Below are 22,079 nucleotides of genomic sequence, written 5' to 3'. Positions count from 1 at the left end.
CCTGTGGACGCTGTCCCCAGCAGGGAGGACCCCCGTCCAGTGAGGACTGGTCCCAAGGCTCCAGGTGTGAGGTGTCCACTGACCAGTCCCCACAGCCTCTGGCCAAAGAAAGTGGACGGGTAGAGAAGAACTAAGTTTCCCTCCCGTTCCCAACCCAGGAGGAGGGAGCGACCTGCTGCCCCTTTATTGCCAACCACTGCAGGTAACAAGGAGAGCGTGCTGGCCCTTCACGTGACGAGACCCAGGGACTCGGGTCATGGAGGCCTGAGACGGCAGAGACGTCTGTCTCCCAGGCGCACCTGCTATTTCAAAGCAGGGAAGATGCAGAAACAATGTTTCCTCCTTTATATTCTTTCCTCCATAGAAGAGGAAGAAAGAGTCGAGGCGGGGTCTGAAGGGTGGTGGGGTGGTGCCGTCCAGCAGACAAAGCACCGGACAGACTGTGAGAATCACAACACCAGATGCCCGATGGCATCCGTCCAACACCCAACTTACTTGTTTCGGAGCCAGATGATCTCGGGTTTGGGGTTGCCTTCGGCTTTACAGGTGAAGAACACCGTGTTCCCTGAGGTGACATCTGCGTCCTGGGGCTCAGACGTGATCCGGGGCCTTTCTGTTCCAATAAGGAAACAGAGACCTTCTTGGTTAAACCATGGAGTAAACCAAACCAAACCAAATCCCTCAGGTTCAAGAGACCATCACAAGTGTCCAAACACATACCTCAACCACAAACATCCCCTCAAGAATGACAGACAGGCTTCTCTACTGAGACCATCTTATAGTGCGAATTACATAGCATTGTCTAATACTCAGGGATCCGCCCTCTAAGAACTGAGGACGCTGGCACTGAGGTGGTCTCAGACAAGCATCAGAAAATGACCCCAGTGGGCTACTCACCTTTCAAGAAAGCATGACACCCGTGTGACTGGACACTCCATGAATAATGGTTTTTAGTGAATAAAAGAACAGAAAATAATACTTCTTAGCTAAAGCAATGCTGAGAACAGAAAGCTGTCCCAAGCAGGGCAGGGCAGTAGAGCTGCCCTTCATCCTCGTCCTTCATCCTCCTGTGTACACAGCCCCTCACCCACAACCCTGGGGCCAAAGGAGCTGCCTCCTCCTGCCTCCTCGTGCAAGCTGTTCCACACTCTGGTTCTCCTCTCCACCCAAGTGCTGATGGCTCCCGAGGACTGACGTGTGTCCCTCCTGCACACCAGGCCTTCCGTGTAACTGTCCTCTCTGAAGCCCCCCGGCAACCGAGAGATGCTGGGCTTGACAACTGGGCAGGTGACATTCTATTCTCTGCCTCCTCACTTACTAACTATGGAACTCTTCAGGAAGCGACTTGACCTCTCAAAGCCTCAGGTATTCATCTATCTACCAGGTACATTTGCTGAGAGAATTACAGAAAGAAAAAAGCGAACTCCCACACACAAACGTATGTGTGTGTGTACATGCCGTCACAGTATCTGACGTCTCAGGTACAAAACGTGGTCCGCATCATTATCACTGCTCAGTCCTCAAAAGGAGATGCCTCAAACTCACCGTGCACCCAGGTTAACTCGCCCTGATCCTTTTTTTTTTTATTATTTATTTTTTTCCCCCCAAAGCCCCAGTAGATAGTTGTATGTCTTGGTTGCACATTCTTCTAGTTGCTGTATGTGGGACACGGCCTCAGCATGGCCGGAGAAGCGGTGCGTCGGTGTGCACCCGGGATCTGAACCCGGGCCACCAGCAGTGGAGCGCACGCACTTAACCGCTAAGCCACGGGGCCGGCCCAAACTCGCCCTGATCCTGAATCGTTGCCCCCCGTCTTCATGGTGCCGTGTGCCCTGCAGCCCACGACAGGAGGCCCCCTCGACCCCCACAGTGCCGCTCCTCGGTTCTCCCTGCCCATGGCTCTAGAAACTCCGGCTCTCACTGCGCATCCTTGGCCACACTTTAATGACCCTTTCACCCACTTTCCATCTCTTCTTTTGCGTGTTGAATTTGAGGGACTTCGGGAAACCTCTGCTTCTCCACATGCTCTCCCCACACAGAGCCAACCGGGTGGTGAAGCAGCCGGAGAAGGAAGCCACCGGCCCCAGGAGACCTCGCGTGGCAGGGCAGCAACGGAGGGTCTCCAGAGACAGTCGGGGCAGGGGGACACGTCCTCGAGGCAGCGCCACTGACCAGGCCACTGTGGTGCTGGACGGAACACTCAAGGCGCTCCTGCCCTTCGCCTCCCGAGCCGGGTCCCCATTGACAAAGTCAGAGCTGGGCTGAGGAAGGAAGGGCAGCCTGGATGGCTCACCTCCCGGGAAGAGAATTATGAGGAATCCCAAAGGCCGTTATCAGAAAGAGAAGGAGACCCAAGATTGGCCCAGGGAAAATGACCCCGGCGTGCCCGGCAGGGTCAGCCATCGGAGGTCAGCGGGGAGCACAATCATCCACGGCCTCCAGCTTTGTCCCAGGAAGTGAATGCTAAGGAAAGCATCTTGTCAAAGAGGTGCACACAGCCCAGCCGGCCCCACCGCGAACGGGGAGGACTCCCAACAGCGGTCCTGGCACAGAGTGAGCCGGATGGGGGCGTGCGGCCAGGGCGCCTCCGGACACTCAGCACTATTGAAACAAGTCACCTCTACACAAGACAGGAAGACAAGTTCCCAAGGGGAGTTTATAAAGGGACACAAATGTCAACGAGGCCAGTGCCCTTATTGCTGGAGCTGTTTATGAAACGTATTGATCTTTAGTTTTCATTGAGCTTTTTTTTAATATTTAAAAAAGAATAATAATGCTTTTGAGAAACTAATTGTAGCACCCCAAAATAGTGCTAAAATTAAAAGAAAAGAAAAAGCTGAGTAACACTTTGGGCATTTACAAGGAAGATTCTACCCTACAATCTGATGTGTTTTGTCCTTTTCTTGTGATGTTTCAGTAAGGTATCCATACATACAGTCAATGCACGGACGCACTCAGCTGGATGAACTTGAGCTATGGACCTTTGTGTGGCCACCACCCAGATCAACATGCAGAATGCTGCCACCACCAATCAGCCACCTGAGCCCAGCCCCAGAAGTCGCCCACCCTGACGTCCAGCTCTACCAAAGAGTCCTGCGGTCAGGCAGCAACAGCCTTTACATGAAGAGGTTTGGAAAGGAGCGAGGGAGAGCGAGTGGCAGTGTGTTTCATTTTGTTAGTTTTTGCAGGGGAACCTGAAAATAAAACCCAAGTTTATTACCAAATAGTTTCTTATAGACACTACAGAGCAGGGCTTTGCAAAGGCAGGTCCTTGTCAGGTCCCACCAAGACTTGATTTTTGGGACTCGGCTAGAGCACGTCCCACACCTTCTGGAACACCAACACGGGGGTCCAGGCCCAGGTGCCTGGTGGGGTCCTTGCCCCCCATCTGGGGGCCCCGGGGCTCGCTCACCACAGTCCAGCTCCTCTGGGGTGATCGTGGCCACTGACCGTCCCTGGATGCGTCTAGGATATTCACAGGTGGCTGCTGCCTGTGCATTCCCCGACTTGGCGTAGGTTTTCAGCAGATCCGCCAGCCACAGGATTTCACAGTCGCAGTGAAGCGCATTTGAGTCCAGTCGCCTGTGAGAAGCAGCAGCAGCCAGTGAGACTCGGGATCAGCAGGTGGGAATCCAGCCCAGACAGACCTGAACGGGCACACAGGTGGTGGGCCAGCTGGGCTCAGGGCAATGGGTGAGATGATGCTTCAGACAACAGCATTGGCCCAGTCCTGCCCAACAGGGGGAACCAAGCAGAGATCCACACGTCAATAGAAAGAAGCACCCAAGAGCGGGAAAAAACCCAAATAACACGAATAAAAGATGACACTCCTCTCACTGAATCCTGAAGTATGCCACAAGGGAGAGCATGACGGTGGAGCTGCACCTCGTGGCCAGGTTAATTCTAAAGCCAGCCCACAGGGCACAAATCTTGGAGGGTGAAGTCATCCTGAAAGTTTCCGAGGAAGGTGTCCCGTGGAGCCGGGCACCACGTCTCAACAGGCATAACAGGCAAGGTTTCCTCCCCCCAGGGAAGGTGGCTGCCTCTGCAGCAAAGCACAAAGGTAGGAAGCAATTGTAATGGAAGGAGGAGCACAGAAATGTGTGATGATGGCACCATGAGACCTGCAGAGGCAGGTGCGGCCTCCACCTACAGAGGAGGAACTCACCGGGATCCCCGAGTGAAGGTGCCCACACCTGTAGGCCCAGAGCTCTCCCGGAGGAGACTGGGGCCTGTGACGTCACACCTCCCACCCGCGTCTCTCCAGGAGGCCGCTCGGAGGGGAAGGGGATGCAGCGCCGACACTCCCTGAAGTTCAAGACGGGCCACGGGGCTCAGGGGGGGAACCAGGTGGGAGAGATTAGCTATGTGACCCTGGCCAGCCCTCCCAAGGCCGAGCAGGCCAAAGGAAGGAAGCCCACCATCTCCACATTCCTGCTGTGGCATCTGGGTGGGAAAAGGGCAAGTCAGTGGGGCCTTGAAATGTAGAGGTTCATAGACTGAGCAAAGTCAAGGGAGCAAATTGGCAGAAATGAGGTGTCGAGGTTGAAGGATTGGCCTTGGTCTAAAAAGGGGCCAGAAACAGAGAAAACCCATCCTCAGCATGTTCCAGACTCAGCAGCCCTGCCTGCCTGCCTGGAGCTGGTCATGGTTATTCCGGCAATTTCTTTGCTAGTCTCTCTTATAAATCAAATATGGAGGTACTGATCGTATCTTCCCCCTGGAATGTGGTTTTTAGTTTGGCTGGTGATTTCCTTACCCCAAAGAAAAAAATCACGAATAGTGATGCAAGTCTATGTCTTATTTCACTGAAGAGATGAAACAAACAAAAGACTACTCTGCGTCTAGGCTTGTTGATTTGAGTTTTCTGCTTCCTTCTCTTCTAGTTCATTGTATACACTCAGTGATCAAAACTAAAAAACAATGGGCTTCAAGACCATGAAGGAAAACACAAAAAGGATGTCAAACAACTGCCTCCATCACTACTAAAGTGCTTTAATTCCATTATAAGAAATTACCCAGTATAAAGAAACATTACTTTGAGAGACCTAAAAATGTGTAGACATCAGTCTACTTAATATGTTTAGCTATGTGTGTGCCTAAATAAAAGGAATGGAATACAGCATACAGATTCTTTCTAGACTGATTTTATTTCCACTAGAAAAAAGCACCGCAGAATTAAAAACTAATTTGAAGAATTTACAGTTGACTTTTAAGAACATCTTCCCCGCCTATTACAGGACAACTCTACTGCCACGTTCCCTGAGTCACCTTGGCTCTCGGTTTACATTCTGATGGGGTCCGTCACCCCCCCATCTATAGGAACTCTGCTAATGTGCATTCTGATCATGATAAACACTTGACAGCACCCAAGAGAAAGGGTCAGGAAGGCAGAAATTAGGCTTTGCTGGAAAGACAGCACAGAAAGTCCCATACTTACAATCTCTTCATGGACTCTAAGTGATTAAACGTTCCTGGAACCAAATGTGTAATTCGGTTGTTATGCAAAAATCTGTTGAAAGAGATAACACAACAAAACAACTTTTTAAAATACTTCTTAGATGCATAGAAAAGAGTGTATGCTGTCGAATAAATCAGCTTTTAAGAAAATTTCTCAGTGATTGCATTTACTTCATACAAATGAATCTAAGAACAAGATTATTAGTCCAGAAAAGAACTAGAATTTTTTTTCTATTTTATCACTATTCCCAAAAAAGAGAAAATTAGAAGTCCTGCTTCTGACTCGTTAGACAAGGAGCAGAGATTCTTCACCGAGACAGTTTCCAGGTGTGTGAACAGAGAGCGGCCTGAATGCGGTTACAGCAAATGGGCAGAGCCCAGAGCTCCACCCTGCAGGTGAAGGCGGAAGGTCGACTTACAGCCTTTCGAGTTTTGGCAAATGCTGAAATGACTCTGGGTCCAACGTTTCTATCTGATTAAAGTGCAGGTATCTAAAGAAGTAAAAAAAAAAGAAAAAAGAAAAAAACAACTTTAATTACTTTTTACAGGTCTAGATTTTCTGCTTGAAAGTTTCTTTTCTAAGTCATTCCAAATTCAGTGTCAACAGATAACTCTCCAGATTTCCTACATTGTGTGGAAAACGAATGAAACAATCAAATAGGAAGATTAAACACAACTCTATCTTGGGCCCAGACTTCCAAATAATTGGCTGGATGACGATAACTGTGGGTCAGACGCATGCAGGCCTTTCCTTCACACCCGGAGGGAAAAACCACGACTGCTCCACCTCGTTGATTCACTTTCAAAATATATGGACCTTTCTAGAAGAAAAACCAACATAATCTTAATTATGGCACATATACAGGTACATGAATACCTCCATTCAAATCTTTTAACTTACATAGGAATTTAGGAGGGGGATCGACTTGCACCTTAACTTGACGTTGAGCGTACTGTCAGCTACAGCAACAATTACAGACACCACGAAAGAAAAACGGCCCTGGACTAAGTGGGTAGCGCACTTCCTCCAACGTCCTTCAGTTATACAGACCATCCGGAGCTTACGCTTCTCTCCATTTAAGATGTCTCCCTACTTCCCATAATTTACACATTTTTGGCATGACCAATTTCTTCTAATTTTCCTGAATACTGCTTTTCTCACTTTGAAAATTGGTGGGTTTTTCCGTTGCCTACAATGCTCTATGTCACCTCCTAGCTGAGAGGGTGAGTGAGCCCTCGGCCCACACATCGGAGGCGAGGTCTCCACACAGGCACCCACCCCGACACATTTCAAACATCAGCTTCTTCACAAGACGCAGGACCCACAGGAGTGACAGTCACAGCACCAAGGTTACAGGTCTCATTGTGAACCCACACCAAAGAGAGCTTTCTCAAAACTCACCCTCCATCAGTCAGAGACTTTCACTAACGTTTGAAATTACTGTAACTTCAAGGTCACCAAACTTCAACTGCCTGCATCCCTGTCCCGTCCATATGCGGATCTGGCCCTGGGCCAGCTCACCAGGACCACAGAGTGATCCCGAGTCTCTGAGAAGGTGGGGGAACGGATGGGCTGCAAGGCTGCAGAGCTCAGGCCTCCCTGCCGAGCTCAGAGCTGTGTCACTCTCTGCTACCTGCCCTCCTGCCGCCTCAAGGGGACAGGTCTGTGCCTATCGCCCTCCATCCATGAGTGGAAACTGTGAGAGCGGCATGAACGGGAGCAGGAAAAGAAGGAAATCCCCAATCGATGGTGACACAGGACGGTGCCCAAAGGAGAAAGAAGCGAACAAGAAGCTCCAATAGCCACTGAGGAGCAACCCTGGGGACTCGGCCCACTGGGGACACAGGCGCACGGAACGGACTTGCTCAGCAGGGCGGGGAGGGTGGGAGTCCTGGGAGAAGCCAATGAGGAAGAAGAGCGAGATGTGCCAGTCCCCATGTAGAGGCTGTTTAACAATCCACACACAGCAGCCACAGGGCAGGCTGGCCAGGAAGAAGGCCCTCCAGGTGGGATGCAGGCGCCTTGCCTTATATGGTGCCAGGAAAACTGACCGTCAGGGGTTCACAGACTCCTAGAGCACCTGCAGCCCCCAGCAGCTGGGGGTGCCAGCCACCCACCCAACAGTGGAGAAAACCATGGACCAAAGACAGGAAGGAAGTGAGGCCCCAGTTCTAAGCCACATTCCCTGACTCTGGCCACGCACGTGCGCTGACACAGGACCACAGCCTCCCACGGGGCCCAAGTTGAATTAATCAAACGTGGAGACCACTAAACTGAGGGGCTCCAACACCCTGGCGCCCACATCAACAAGCCCAAATCTGAACCCGGAAATGCCTCAAGGTAATGAAATTCAGACCCAAGGACGACCCATCACACAGCCAACCCAGCGTATGCCATGGACAATCAGGGATCCCCTTTCTGTGTCTCCGCAACTTCTCTCTAGAAGTCTCTCCCATCCAGTCAGGGAGGCTCCTAACCACTTGTGGGTTGGCGCCGCCCCATTCAAATCGCTTTTTGCTCAAATAAACTCTTAAAATTTTTATATGCCTCAGTTTACCTTTTGATGCCCGCCAGAGCAGAGGGGCTCAGCAGACAGCGGAGGCCTCCCTGTCTCCCCAACCCCCGACGGGGCTCCAGAAGGGTCATGCCTTCCAGTCTCCCCTCTGGCTGGGAGAGCCCGTGTCTGCAGGGGTTGGGTCTGGAGGAGCCTCCACGGGATGGGAACGGAGTTAGCAGAGACCCGTAGACTCTGCACACACGCCAGGGACAGCATCTGCCTGAGTTCGTGGTGGACATGCTCATCTCCTCCCCACCAGTGCCCTCCCTGAGGGTAGGACCTAGTCCTAATTGTCTCTTTGGCCCTTCAGCGATGCTACCTGAGTGAAGGAGAAGTCTCAGCAGCAGGACACCTAACCTTCTAACCCTGCAGTCTGGAGGCAGCCTGACTCAGGCTGCCCTCCCACAACCGTCAAAACGTTTAGTCAGAAAATCCTACTCAGTGCTCCATGGCGCCATTCCTCTCTTGTCCTCGTTACTCCCTGGACTGTGCCTCTTTCTTCCCTAAAAATCACTCGACTCACCCCTCATACAGCTCGATGAGCATCACCTGGTTCTCATCTTCTCAACGCATGTAAACCACAGCCAGCATTTTACAGCTGTCTGCAACGATTATCTTATCACCCCAGTTCCATTAGAAGCGTGTTGGACGCAAGGACTTGTTCCCTTGTAAACTCTCTCTCCATCTGGATGTTTTCCAGATTTTCCATGTGTTTCTGTGATGATCTGAACTCTTTCTGTTTCCTTCCCTCTAAAGCAGAGATTATACAATGTCTTAGACACAACTTTTTCCCAATACACTCCCTGCCATGCACAATCAGCTCAGGAAAGTAGTTCTCGCTTGAATAAACAAACACTTATTTAGAAACATGAGCATTGTGTGTGCTTCTAAAGCACTTGGTTTCAGGGTAAGCCCTCTCTCCAGCTCTGCCTTAAGGTCTCTGGAGATATTTCTGTGCCCAGACAACCAACAAAACATGAAAACACACCAACAGCTGCAGCAGAAGGATGTCACTCTGTGTTACAGCAAACAGCTGTTTTCTATCCATGTGAGTAAAATCGTGTGCCAACTTGAAGCCCCTCGGGAACTGCTTCAGTTCACTGACTGAAAGGTGGCTGGCCAAGCAAAGAAACCAGAAAAACACTGTTTTTACCAAAAATTCTACTTAAAAGTGGACACGCTGACTTCATAGCAAAGTAGGACTTTATATGCGGCCAAAGAAACATCTCACATACACCAACTAGAAACACATGGAAAACAGTTGATTTTCTCCAAAATAATGACATCACAAATGAAGAAAGTAACCTGGATGTGTGCAGATTCACAAACAGGAAACAGTGTATGATGAAGACCACCTCCTTGTCCCACACTGCCCTGGGTTCTTCTCCCCAAAAGATCTTTACGTGCTCAAATATGTTTGCAAGCCTGTCTCCCCTTTAAACTGCGAGCACCCTAGAGACAAGAGTCCTCAGCCTCACTGTTCTCTGCATCAGGAATGCGGGGCGCAGGGTACGGTGCACAGTGGAAACCAGTAAACATCTCCTACCGGATGGACGGGAGTCCAAAGACAGATGAATAACCAGTCAGTTACGGCTCTTCCATTCGCATGCACATGCTCCCTACGCCCCCTTAGTGCAAACATGCATCGTGCAAACAGCCACTTTTCCTACGGGAGGCACAGGGCTGGTGATACCCGAGACCCTAAAGGTGGGGAGAGGGACACTTACAGTTGTTCTAGGGAGGAGAGTCCCTTAAAGGCTTGCCTGTCAATTGACTGGATCTCATTCTTGTACAAATAGCTGAAACAAGAAACATGGGGGGATTAGTGCACACGAGAGGCACAACTTCAGACGAAGAGAACTATGTTCAGAGAAGGAGAACTATGTGGACACATGGAGACAGTTTTAAAATTAATGATTGCATGAGAATACAAAAGAAACATTTACACCGTAAGTACAGTCCCTCCCACCGGGGCTCCCCTTCCCTCTCTCAAAGGAAAATCCCCAAACTGGGAGTGGTCACACCTCGGCTGTGTGACACACAGATTCTTGGAGTGTGGCTCACGAGTTGTTGACAGCTCATCCTTCCCCGCAAACATGTGATATGCATTGATTATAAGATTCTATAACTGATACAGTTTTAAAATATCCAGAAGCAATTTGAAAAGCAGACAATACAAAGACTACATGTGTCCTGAATGACTCTCACCTGCCCAGAACCCCACTCTTATAAAGCGGAAGCAACAAGGGCATGTCAGAAGAATCATACAACCGGCCTGCTGCCTGTTTTTGTATGATCTGCGAGCTAAGAATGGTTTTTACATTTTTTAAAAATGTTTGAAAATTTCAAAAGAAAAATAATATTTGGTGACATAAAAATTATACGAAATTCAAATTTCAGTGTCCATAAGTAAAGTTTTGTTGGCACGCGGCCACATCCACTCTTTTAGTATCGTCTACAGCCCATTTTGTGCTCCGTGGCAGAGTTGAGTAGTCATGACAAAGACTGTATGGCCTGTGAAACCTCAAATATGTACAGCTCCATCCTTTACAGAAAAGTCAGCCAACTCCTGAACGAATTTATCAAGGATGAAGACTTTCACACAAAAATTTGAAAATTCCAACAAGAACCACAAACCATGCATGTTGGATCTACCCGTCTATCTGGAACAAGACTTGTCCTCAGCACCATGCCTCTCCTAACACATCTCTACAGCAGCAGATCCTGGTGAACCTCAGGAACGTGGTGGTAAACACATGATTTCCACACTCAGACGCAGAGACATGAGCCCCGGCGTTTCTCCATCACTGATACAGGCAAAGGGACAAATCGAAATCCTCACCCCTCCTACATTTTGTTTAAGCTGAAGCTTCTCTTCACGTTAGTTACTCAGCAGCAGGGTTTTCACCTAGCTGTATTCCAACAACTAAACAACATTTTTTGTCTCAACGCTTGTAATACTGCAGGCTTCGTTTACAGAAGGACGAAGCGTTTTATTGCACTTTAACTAACAATGTTTGGCGCAGGGCTCAGGGCCCAGTTTAGCAGGACTGCTCTGCTGTCTCTAATTACTGCAATCCATCCGAGTGGTTCTCACTTCTCCCCTGTGCAAGTTCGCTGAGATGGCCTCACAAAGAGCTGTGACACAGACCAGCCAGAATTTCCCCAGAACCCACAGCCCAGTGCCCACAACGGAGGCCTGGCACAGTAGTTACTTCGCCAGGGTGTGTGGGCTGGGATCCTTGAACTGCCACTCACGGTGTGGTCTCGAATAAGACATTAACCTTCCTCTGCCTCCGTTTCTTCCCATGTGAAATGGAGAGAACAGCAGTACCTTATAGGATCACTGGAATTAAATCTGTTGTTGTTAGTGGCATTGAGTGGATTCTGACTCCTAGTGACACTGTGCACAGCAGAGGGAACCGTGCCTGGTCTTTTCTGCCATCCTCTCGCCTTCCAGCACTGTATCAGACGATGCTCTGCTGCTATTCATAGGGTTTTCATGGCCAATTTTTTCGGAAGTGGGTGGCCAGGTGCTTCTTCCTAGTCTGTCAGCTCCGCTGAAACCCGTCCACCATGGGTCACCCTGCTGGTATTTGAAATACCAGTGGCATAGCTTTCAGCATCACAGCAGCATACGGCTGCCACAGTATGACAACCGACAGACAGGTCGTGTGGTTCCCTGACTGAGAAGCGAACCGGGGCCACGGTGGTGAGAGTGCCGAATCTTAACCACTAGACCACCAGGACTGGCTGACTGAAGCTAAATAAATATACATAAAGCTTCAGAATATAGCCCAGCACATGGTAACTACTGTTCAGGTGTGAGTTATTACTGATATTATTATTCCTATAGAAGGTAAGTCTGAATGGAGGTTTCTGTGTCCATTTCTTAAAAACAAAACAAAACAAAAACCAAACATCGCTAGGAACATGACTATGCAGGCATTCAAAAAAAATGAAAGTAAAGGAATCCTTGTAAAGAATATGCAAAGCAACTGAGCCAAACTAATATGTCTGAATGCATGCCAATAAAGACATTGGGACTTAATTTGTTTTCATAAGAATAACTGGGTACTGGTCATCTTCTAATAATAAATTGCAAATAATTCTCTACCTCATCACAGAAATGACCCTTTGAATATGAGTTCTATCTCATGTTAATTTCATCATTAGGAAATATTAACTAAGAGGAAGGTTTATGCCTTACCAGAAGTAATTGAGGTTCCAGCAGATAAGGAATATTCAATTTCTAAGGATATACTTTTGGCACTGACCAAATATATAAGACTGATAAAATCAATAAACTACAGAAGAGCTCTTAAACACTTAAATTATACTATTGCACAGTCTCCTAAATCAGTGCTTGTCAGAATGTCCTCTCCCACTGAGGTGTGAGGGAATCGGAGGAGGGGTCTGGGGAGCCTGAACGGCTGGGTGAGGTGTCCCGGGGTCTTTCCCGTCACAGCCCCCCCCGCTACTTCTCGGCACTTTTCTCATCACAGTCCATCCCTTTCTTTACTGCTGACCACTGCTCGGCCGGTTCCAGGGGCCTGTGGTACCCGCTGCCAGTGGGCATCAGGGATATGTTTGGGTGGGAGAGAGGAAAAAGGCTGGAGCACGGATGCCTTGAGAGCAAGCTGGTCAGCAGACAAGGTTTACAAACAATAGTTAAAAGAGATGATTGTCTCAAGTGGAAAACAAGGTATCCCAAATTCCCTCACATTAAATATATTCGCAGAGTACTAAGTTGCTCTTAGGTGATTCATACCAAAAGCAAAATATAAAATAAAAAGCAAAGTAAACACACACATACACACACACACACACTATGGCTGCTGGCTGGCAGTTAACGGGATCTGCTGTCCAAGAAATCAAAAGCTTTCTTCTGGAACTTGCACAGCACTTAAAATTAAAAAAAATAATAAAGCAAACAAAAAAATAAAAACTCAAAGACTAAATATAAGGCCTGTCCCTCATTTTAAAAATGCATAACAAAGCTTAGTAATGTTCTTATAGAATTAAAAATCAACATACTATGCCAAAAGCGATGGAAAAAATGTTTATACATAACACTTTCAAATATATATCTTCATTGAGGAAAACACATTTCAATACACAGAATTAAAGTTAATTCTGTAGTTAGATTTCAAAACACACACCAATACTGACAATATGACTTTGTTTTAAAAATCAATATAACTTAAAGATGTTCAGGTTCATATATAACATAAATTTTCAATAAAAATCACTGATATAAATCCCTCATTAAAATGGTTCTAGTTAAAAAGTTATCTAAGTTCCAAAAGTAAGAATAATTTGCTGAAAGCACATGACACAGACTTCTAATCTGTCTAGAACCAGGAATGTAATCGGAGCGTTTTTCTTAACGCTTCCCAATTTTAAAATAAGTGCCGTGAAGATATCAAACCAGCACTTTCCTGAAGGGCGTCTTCTAAACTGCAAACCTGACTTCAACAAGCAGATCTTTTAAATGCCAATACATTAATTAAATCAATTTTAAAAGTAAAATAAAACTTAACTGCATAAACATACGAAGAGGTGAAATCACTTGGAGGAAAACAGAGAAAATTAGCAGGAATTGGTGACATTCCAAAGGGATTTGTAATTTACACCTTACATTTTGCCCACAGCTGCAAAGGCAACTCAAAACTGTTCTGAAAGCTTCTCTCTCAGGAAACATCTGTCAGCTGTTCACACTGGCAACTGAACATAATGGCAGTTTCCATATCAAGAAGTGTCATTATTAGTCCTAGAACGATTTTTCAGAGGCTATGGCTTTTAATTTTATTCAACCTGATTTACTTAAGGCTTAGTAGCTAAACACTAAAAATCACTTATGTAGCTCTTCATACTGACGATAACTCATTTCAAAAACCCCAGCCAAAATTTCACTCACCTTCTGAAAAAAACCTCTTTAAATGGATGTATTTATAATACTTCATCAACAGTACAAAATTTAGCTCAATGATTAAATAGTCCAAATACAGATAACATAAGCTTTTGGGGTAAAGAGATGATCACTGACTTACAGATATTTTAAATTCTCCAAGTCTTCAAACGATCCCCCAGGTATGCTCTTGATCTGATTATTGTTGAGAAGCCTACAAAAGTAAGTTTCAATAAGAATTAAAACAGCAACAACAACACTTCTGAATTGTGTGATGAAAAGACATTCCTATAGCCTTGGAGAAAGTCATAAAATGATTAAGCTACAGACCTTAATATCGCCATTCACTAAATGCTAAATTAACACAAATAGCATCTTCAGAGTTTAATCTCGTGATTATAAGTTTTCTCAAGAAATGAATGTCCATGTCACCCCACACTGTTTCACCTTTGTATACAAGAGAGAAATAGTTTCCTCTCTCCTATACAATATCTGTATAGGAGACAGGAATATCTGCCTTCATTCTGCTGTCAGATTTTCTACTTTAGCCAGGACTGTGCCCCACTGGAAGGCCATCAAGGAAGCACAGGGTGTCTAGCCAGATGTGTCACTGAAGGTAAGTCCTCTAGCCAAAGGGAAGGAACCGGTGTGCAGAGCCACAGGTGGTCTAGCCCTCCAGGCCCCTGATCCCATTGCCCTGCATAGTCCCCTGCATACAAGAGTCTTTGTCCTGGTGTAGAAGAGCCAGAGAAACCAGCCTCCCACTGTGCTCAGTATATTCTAAAGCAGCTGGGGTCTACTGCAGAACCACTCAGTCGGTCAGGCCTGTTCCCTTCGTCCAGTCTTGAGGTCTAAACACTGGGTCACAACTGGGTGGCCCTCCAACCCCTCCTGAGTCCACGCCAGTTCAGGAGAAGTACCGTCCCCTCAAGCCTCCCATGGGAGACCAGCACAGCTGACCGAACTCAGCCCAACAAGGGGCTGAGTCACTCACATGAAGAGAAGGGGAGCACACGGCCGATGGTCTGGATCACACACACATACGACGGGGGTTCATGCATGTCAGACAGACAGATGGGGACAACACCAGAATGGCCACCAAGCACAGGATCCATAGGGATCCGTTCTAATCTGCACCCGCTTTTCTCAGGTTCCACCTTTACTTTGCTCGTTCATGCCACCGACTGTGGATAATCGGGATTGACCACAGTATTTGAGAGGCACCCACAGGTAACGGTGCAATGACTTCTCTATTTTTTTTCTTCTGGTTCCCAATAGAACGTTTGGACTTACAACGTATTCAAGTTTCTCAGCCTCCTGAACGCTCCAGGCTGGATCTCTCTGATTCTATTAAAGCGAAGGTCCCTGTGAAGAAACAAGAAATGCATTTATAGAGAGATCTGCAGTCGTCACTAGTTCTGCGTCATTTTTAAATATCCAGTTTCAAAACAGTGATAAGGTATTTAAGAAATTAAATCTCAAAGTTTATTCCTGGATGAATAATCTCTTTGCTGAGGCTAGCATTACATGAATATTTATCTGAAAGACAGATCAATGATATCACATTATAGAAATTTGTTTAAACAATAATTACTTTAACGACTTATCCATCCGTCTTCTGCCAACCCACTAGAAAATGTCAGTAAGTCATAACAGATAATAAACACAGGATCGACCTGCATCTATTCAGGAGGTGAATCCCACCTGCCGAGCAATTGTGTAGACACATCAGAGCTCCTGCCCGTAACTTCAGGCCCTGGAATTCGGTTGTTCATCAGCTACCTACCTATCACGTTTTCTCAATGAGGAAGTTTAGACTGAATGTCTCAAAACCACTAAGCTTCCTCAGCATGCGAATTGGGAAAATAAGGATAACTAATGTATGGATTGTAACCTAACGTTTCTAAACAGGTGTTTAAAATAGAGTTAAATGGTGCACTGGTAGACCAGTTATTTATTTTTTCAGGGACAGAGGGAGGACCTGAACAGCCAGCCCAGTAGAGACCAGGGAGCAGGACAGAATCGACCCAGAGACAGAGCCGCCAGCTGGCCCAGTGCAGGAGAAGCACATGGATGCTTGTGGTGTAGCCACACGGGCCAGAGGAGGGTGGTGCTCTGACCCTGGGGGCCATGAGTTCAGGGACAGAGGTGTGCAAAGATGTCTGTTTTTATTCTCTCACAACTTGAATTAAAATCTATTAATTTAACAAGCATGAAAGTGAATGAAAAAATAAACAGAAAGACCACTTTCTTTTTAAAAGTCTTATAAAAACGAAAATTCCTTACTCACAGGTCCAACTCCTTCTAAACTAGTCCAGTAGGGATTATTACGGGTAGAACTGTGTCCCCCAAATTCACATGGTGAAGTCCTACTCCCAGCGCCTCCCAATGTGACCTTATTGGGAGATAAGTCTTTATAGAGGTGCTCAAGTTAAATGAGGTCATCAGGGTGGGTCCTAATCCAACAGGATTGGTGTGCGTAGAAAAAGGAGAAATTTGTGGACAGGCACACAGGGAGAAGAAACCTTGTGAAGTCTGGAGTTATTCTGCCAAAAACCAAGAAATGCCAAGGATTGCCGAAAACCACCAGAGACTGTGGGAGACGCCTGGAACAGACTTTCCCTCGCAGCCTCAGAAGGGGCCAACCCTGCTGACCCCTTGATCTCGGACTTCCAGCTTCTAGAACTGAGAGACAATACATTTCTGTTTAAGCCCCCAGTGTGTGATGCTTTGTTGTGGAAACTAATACAGGGATCCTGGGCAACATTTGGTCCAAATCATGAATGGATGTTTCTCTTATGACATTTATTGAGCTTGTTTTTTTTTTTTTTGTGAGGAAAATTAGCCCTGAGCTAACATCTGATGTCAATCCTCCTCTTTTTGCTGAGGAAGATTGGCCCTGGGCTAACATCTGGGCCCACCTTCCTCTACTTTATATGGGACCCCGCCACAGCATGGCTTGACAAGCCGTGCGTCGGTGCATGCCCGGGATCCAAATCTGTGATCCCGAGGCCGCCGCAGCGGACAGCGTGCACTTAACCGCTGCGCCACCGGCCGGCCCCTATTGAGCTCTTTTAAAACTGTTCATAATCTTTTCAGGGATCTGATTATTTTGAGACAATTTAGTAATTGTAAATAATTTATAGAATTGGTTCTAGTTTATGGTACAATCAGAGGTTTCTGAAAAAGTATTTGTTTGAGTCACTAAAATTAGTTGTGTTTGGCGTAGAGTCAGCAAGTGAAATGTGGTACATTCTGTCATTTGCTTCCTTGCTTTGGGTTAAGTTTTCGGGTAGGGGAGGTCATTTTCCCTTCTGCCCACCCAGGCAGCCAGTCACTATCTGCCCAGAGCTTGCCCCCATGAGCCCTCACCTGGGTTCACTCTCTTTGATGATTTCTGTGCCCTCCATGCTCTCCCCAGAACACTCCTCCCCCTGCACTGACACGTCTGTTTTTAAGCAAATGAGAATTTAATTTATATTCATATTCAGAATATTGCAAGTGGTTCCACTTGGAGAGGTGTGGAAAATCAGGGTCATTGAAGGAGGGGCAGTGGATGCAGATTTCTAACGTGTGAAATGTGGATCAGTTAACGAGGAAAGAATTCTGGCCAGCTAGGCTGCACCGTGAACCCAAATGACTGGAAGAAGCTCTCTGACCTCACGTGCAGCGTGGGGTTTCAGAGAATCTGAACAGATGAGCCCGGAGCAAACACCAGAGAAAACCTTCTGGAATGCCGTGACACACACTACACACAGCAGATACCAATCGGGACATTATCTAGTCAAGAAATCAAGTTTCGAATCCAGAGTAAAGACCGTGGCTTGAACACACACGGCTTCTGGCTCCTGTTCTCTACAAATCCATACTCAAGTGACAGAGGGGAGACGATGGCAAAACCAATTTGGAAACTGGAAAGCAAACCAACGACCAAGGATTTGGCAACTTAGAATTCGACCTGAGCAGGCTGCAGACAGCGCTACAAACCAACCTCCGTGATGTGGCAAAACCTATCCCCAGGTCTGAAATCGGTGCTGCCAAACTCTGGGAGTGATGGAGAGGGAGGTGCCCCAGACACAGCAGCCCCGCACACCTGGCTCCGAGCGCCTGCAGGGTCGCCAGTCCTAATCAAGATGTGGGGCCGGTGGAAGATGCACAACAGATCTCAACGACCTCGTATGAAAAATGGAATTTAAATATATCATTACGTAATAAGCTTGTATGTTGATTACATGTTGAAATATGAGTATATTTGGTATATAGAGTTAAATAAAGTCTTAATAAAATTCATCTATATCTTTCTAATTTTTAATGAAACTGCTAGAAAATTTAAAATTACCTATGTGGTCATATTAGACTTCTACTGCACAACGCTGGTCTAGGTTAAGGGGGAATATTTCACAATCCATATTCAAGCAGTCAGATCAATTCCCCGATTTCTTAGCCACACAACCAGAAAAAGATGGCACGCTTACCCAGCTAAGAGAGGGTAAAAGAGAAGGTCCCCTTTCCAACAAAGGTGAATCTTGGCAGAGAAATTAAAAAGTTAAAAAAGAGCCAAACTGAAATTCTAGAACTAAAAACACAATAACTGAAATGAAAAACTCATTGCATGGAATTAACAACATATTGAATACTCCAGACAAAAAAGGGAGTGAGCTTGAAAACAAATATTAGAAATGATCCAATCGGAAGAGGGAAGACGTTTACACACACTGTTTACATGCAACTGCGGGCTCCTCAGGGACCGTCATCCTCCGGGGCAACAGAAGAGCAGAAAGTAAGGGGCTGTGCGACCCCAACAGATGGTCAGGAAACCAACAGTCATGTCAAATATGAGCCCCACATTCTAGGTCCTACCCACAAATCGCAGGGGCTGCTTTTCTCCTTGAATTAATTCCCGCTCTGTAGGGAGAATCAGGAGGGCTTTATTAATTTAGTAATGGTGACGATTCTCCTAAGCAGGGTTGGCTTCTCAGTGAAGTCCTCTCATCAGCAGCATCACCAGGAACTTGTTAGAAAAGCAAATTCTGGGTCCTGCCCCAAATCTACAGAATGAGAGACTCTGGGGCGGGGTCTGGTGATGTGCATTTTAATAATCCTTCCAGAGAAGCAAGGTGAAGCTTGAAACCACTGCTCTCCAGTAATGTGTGCGCGTGTGACTGCACGCATATTTATGTGTGTGCTTCTGTCTCTGTGTGTGGATATGCGTGCATGCATGCACACGCACACACACTCAGCAGGCGTCTGCTCGTCCCCTCTCTGCTTCCTCCACTTCTGACTCTGAGCCTGTGTGTCACTGCTGACATAAAGCTTATGTTAAATGCAACAAACTGAGCTCTCCAACTAAAAAGCAGTTAAAACCAAGTGTGTGGTTGAACTTCCCCTCTTTTTTAACTTTTAAATGACTGTCTACACATGCCTGGGCAGACAATGTATGTAACCCTACAGAACACGACCATGGGGTCATTCATTACCTACATTACACACCTAGGTGGCTCAGTTATTTTACTAGGAGAATTGTTCTTTTGACAATCACAATAACTACTTCCACAAACAATCCTAAAAGGAAAAAAACTGTCCTAAACTTTAAAATTAACGAGCATTTCAGAAACACTCCCTCAGCTTGTCCCTGCTGCCCCCACCCCCACAGTGGAGCCCCCTCTGCACTGGGCCAGGGGGCTCCAGGACTCGGTACGGTGGGCAACATGGCCAGGCGGCCCTTACCTACACCTGCTTGCTCGTGACCAGGCCCTCTGGTCATCTGCCAGCTGCCCTTCAGGACCACTTCTCCCAACAAACAATGAATTTTTGGAAATTCCTCCATGAAATCGGCATAACAAGGGAATGGAGATAGATTCTAGAAAGCTCTGGGAAACCACAAGTGGAGTAATCACTCCAGGAAGCTGAACACACACGAACAGTGAGAGCTGACATCAAAAGGGCCACTGTAAACTTTCCGCTGAAGCCAAGAGCGAAGCCCCCAGAAGACGCCCAGTACAGCTCTGCACCCCTTCCTGCGTGAGCTGGAGCAGTGCCCATCCTTCCTAAAGTGCAGGTGCTTGAACCGTCAAATCCGTGGTAGTAATAATACCCCGTGTACACAGTGACCGAGGGATAAGAGCTCACATGTGTGAAAAGTGCTCCACACACCGTAAAAGCTCTCTGTGGGGCCGGCCCCGTGGCTTAGCGGTTAAGTGCTCGCGCTCCGCTGCTGGCGGCCCGGGTTCGGATCCCAGGCGAGCACCGACGCACCGCTTCTCCGGCCATGCTGAGGCCGTGTCCCACATACAGCAACTGGAATGGATGTGCAACTACGACATGCAGCTGTCTACTGGGGCTTCGGGGGAAAAATAAATAAATAAAAATCTTTAAAAAAAAAAAAAAAGCTCTCTGTGAACATCTATGGGGACCGTCATCTACAGAGTCCCAAAGGATCTCACTGATTCATTCACTGAGCATATTAAGTACGCATTAGGTGACAATCTCTGAATTCAGCAGTTTCTATACTTGGAGAATCTCAGCGTAGGACAGGAAGTCACTCAAGGGCTCCTAAAAATTACGATTTTAGGCAAGACTGTGGTGAACTTCTCAGGCAACTTCAACTTTATCTGGCTACAGAAGTGACACATGGTGGGGGTGCTGGCGGGGACAAGTTACGGCGTGGTAAAGATGGCTGGTTTTGGGAGGGAGAACTGGAATCAGGTTGGAAGAAATCCCTAAATGTGGCAAACAAGAATTCAAAAACTAAGAAAAATCAGTTAATTTGCCTAAAGTCACCCGCTCCATAAGTAGCAGAACTAGAAATGAACTCATAAGCAGCCCAGAGCTCTTCTCTTGGCACCAAACTGCTCCCAGTGGAGGCCTTCAAGAAGGTATTTCCACCCCTGCTGGAGGAATTCAGCAGATGCCTCCCTCCCTACAGCACACACATTCAAGAGTTCTTCAAAATGCTACTTCTTCCGACCTCCTCAAGGAAGCACGAAGCCAGGACAAGCCCTCTCAGTGCAGAGGACAGACCGGAGTAACCGCCACAAAGGAAACAGGAATCTTTCACGTCAGATTCTCAAAAACAGATCTCGGGTCCATTTATACTTTATATTAAAAAGGCTAGCAGACTCTAAGCTTATACGGCAAGAAGTTTCAGGGTGATTTTGTTTCGTTTCGTTTCGTTTTAATGTTTCCATAATTGCAAAATCTTGATGGAACCCAAAAACCTACCAGAAGAAAACAAGAACAAAAACCTGGGAAGAACTGAGGTGTTGGGGATGAAGCATCAAAGTACAGGTTTATATCCAATACCAGACTCACAATTCATCACAGACCATAGAACAACCCCAGTTCAGAACTACAAAACAGGGCCAGCCCGGTGGCTTAGCGGTTAAGGGCGAGCGCTCCGCTGCTGGCGGCCCGGGGTTCGGATCCCAGGCGCACACCGACGCACCGCTTCTCTGGCCATGCTGAGGCCGCGTCCCACATACAGCAACTAGAAGGATGTGCAGCTATGACATACAACTATCTACTGGGGCGTTGGGGGAAAAATAAATAAATAAAATCTTAAAAAACAAACAAACAAAAAAACTACAAAACAATTGGAGATTCAAGTGCTAATCTTATCCCCTCGAGGGCTCTGTGCCTTTGGATCCCCTTTCACAGTGACAGACGAAGTCCAGACCGCTCCATGACGTTTAATTTAATCATCAAGAGTTACTACGACGGGCCGGCCCTGTGGCTTGGTGGTTAAGTGCGCGCGCTGCGATGCTGGCGGCCCGGGTTCGGATCCCGGGTGCGCATCGAGGCACCACTTCTCCGTTCATCCTGAGGCCGAGTCCCACATACAGCAACTAGAAGGATGTGCAGCTGCGACACACAACTATCCACTGGGGCTTTGGGGGGAAAAAATAAAATAAATAAAGAGTTACTATGAGAAGAAAAGGTGCAATCATTAGACTGTATTATAAAGTTCATCTTAACCATAATCTTCAATAATGCTAACTTCTAAAACAAGAGTATCTTGACTTTTTCCTATTTACCAAAGTGATACACGTTTCAATTCATCTTTAAATAAATAAAAAAAATGTAAGAATGATTTGTCAACCAATTCAAACTTACACAGTATATCCTGTTTGGTGTGAGAACCAAAAGTATTT

At 46.8% G+C, this 22,079-nt stretch overlaps 1 protein-coding gene across 2 annotated transcripts in view; it reads right to left on the bottom strand.

Annotated features, from left to right (window-relative positions):
• The window catches only part of PXDN (peroxidasin), a 90,320-nt gene that overhangs the window by 33,114 nt on the left and 35,127 nt on the right, over positions 1 to 22,079 (bottom strand). Inside the window, exons 2-8 of one of the 2 annotated variants that reach the window (XM_087437199.1) lie at positions 15,223 to 15,294; positions 14,072 to 14,143; positions 9,746 to 9,817; positions 5,880 to 5,951; positions 5,441 to 5,512; positions 3,413 to 3,582; positions 496 to 613 (exon numbers count right to left, since the gene is read on the bottom strand). In XM_087437199.1, the coding sequence (XP_087293325.1) occupies positions 496 to 613; positions 3,413 to 3,582; positions 5,441 to 5,512; positions 5,880 to 5,951; positions 9,746 to 9,817; positions 14,072 to 14,143; positions 15,223 to 15,294 (648 nt within the window). The remainder of the gene's footprint in view (positions 1 to 495; positions 614 to 3,412; positions 3,583 to 5,440; positions 5,513 to 5,879; positions 5,952 to 9,745; positions 9,818 to 14,071; positions 14,144 to 15,222; positions 15,295 to 22,079) is intronic. The other variant, XM_087437198.1, reaches the window with a different exon arrangement.

The sequence above is a fragment of the Ceratotherium simum genome, chromosome 11 (assembly GCF_057802395.1).
Source record: "Ceratotherium simum simum isolate JZ-2026a chromosome 11, ASM5780239v1, whole genome shotgun sequence".
NCBI classification, from domain to species: domain Eukaryota; kingdom Metazoa; phylum Chordata; class Mammalia; order Perissodactyla; family Rhinocerotidae; genus Ceratotherium; species Ceratotherium simum.
The sequence above is the reverse complement of the archived record's forward strand: the minus strand, read 5'-3'. Positions and strand labels throughout refer to the sequence as shown.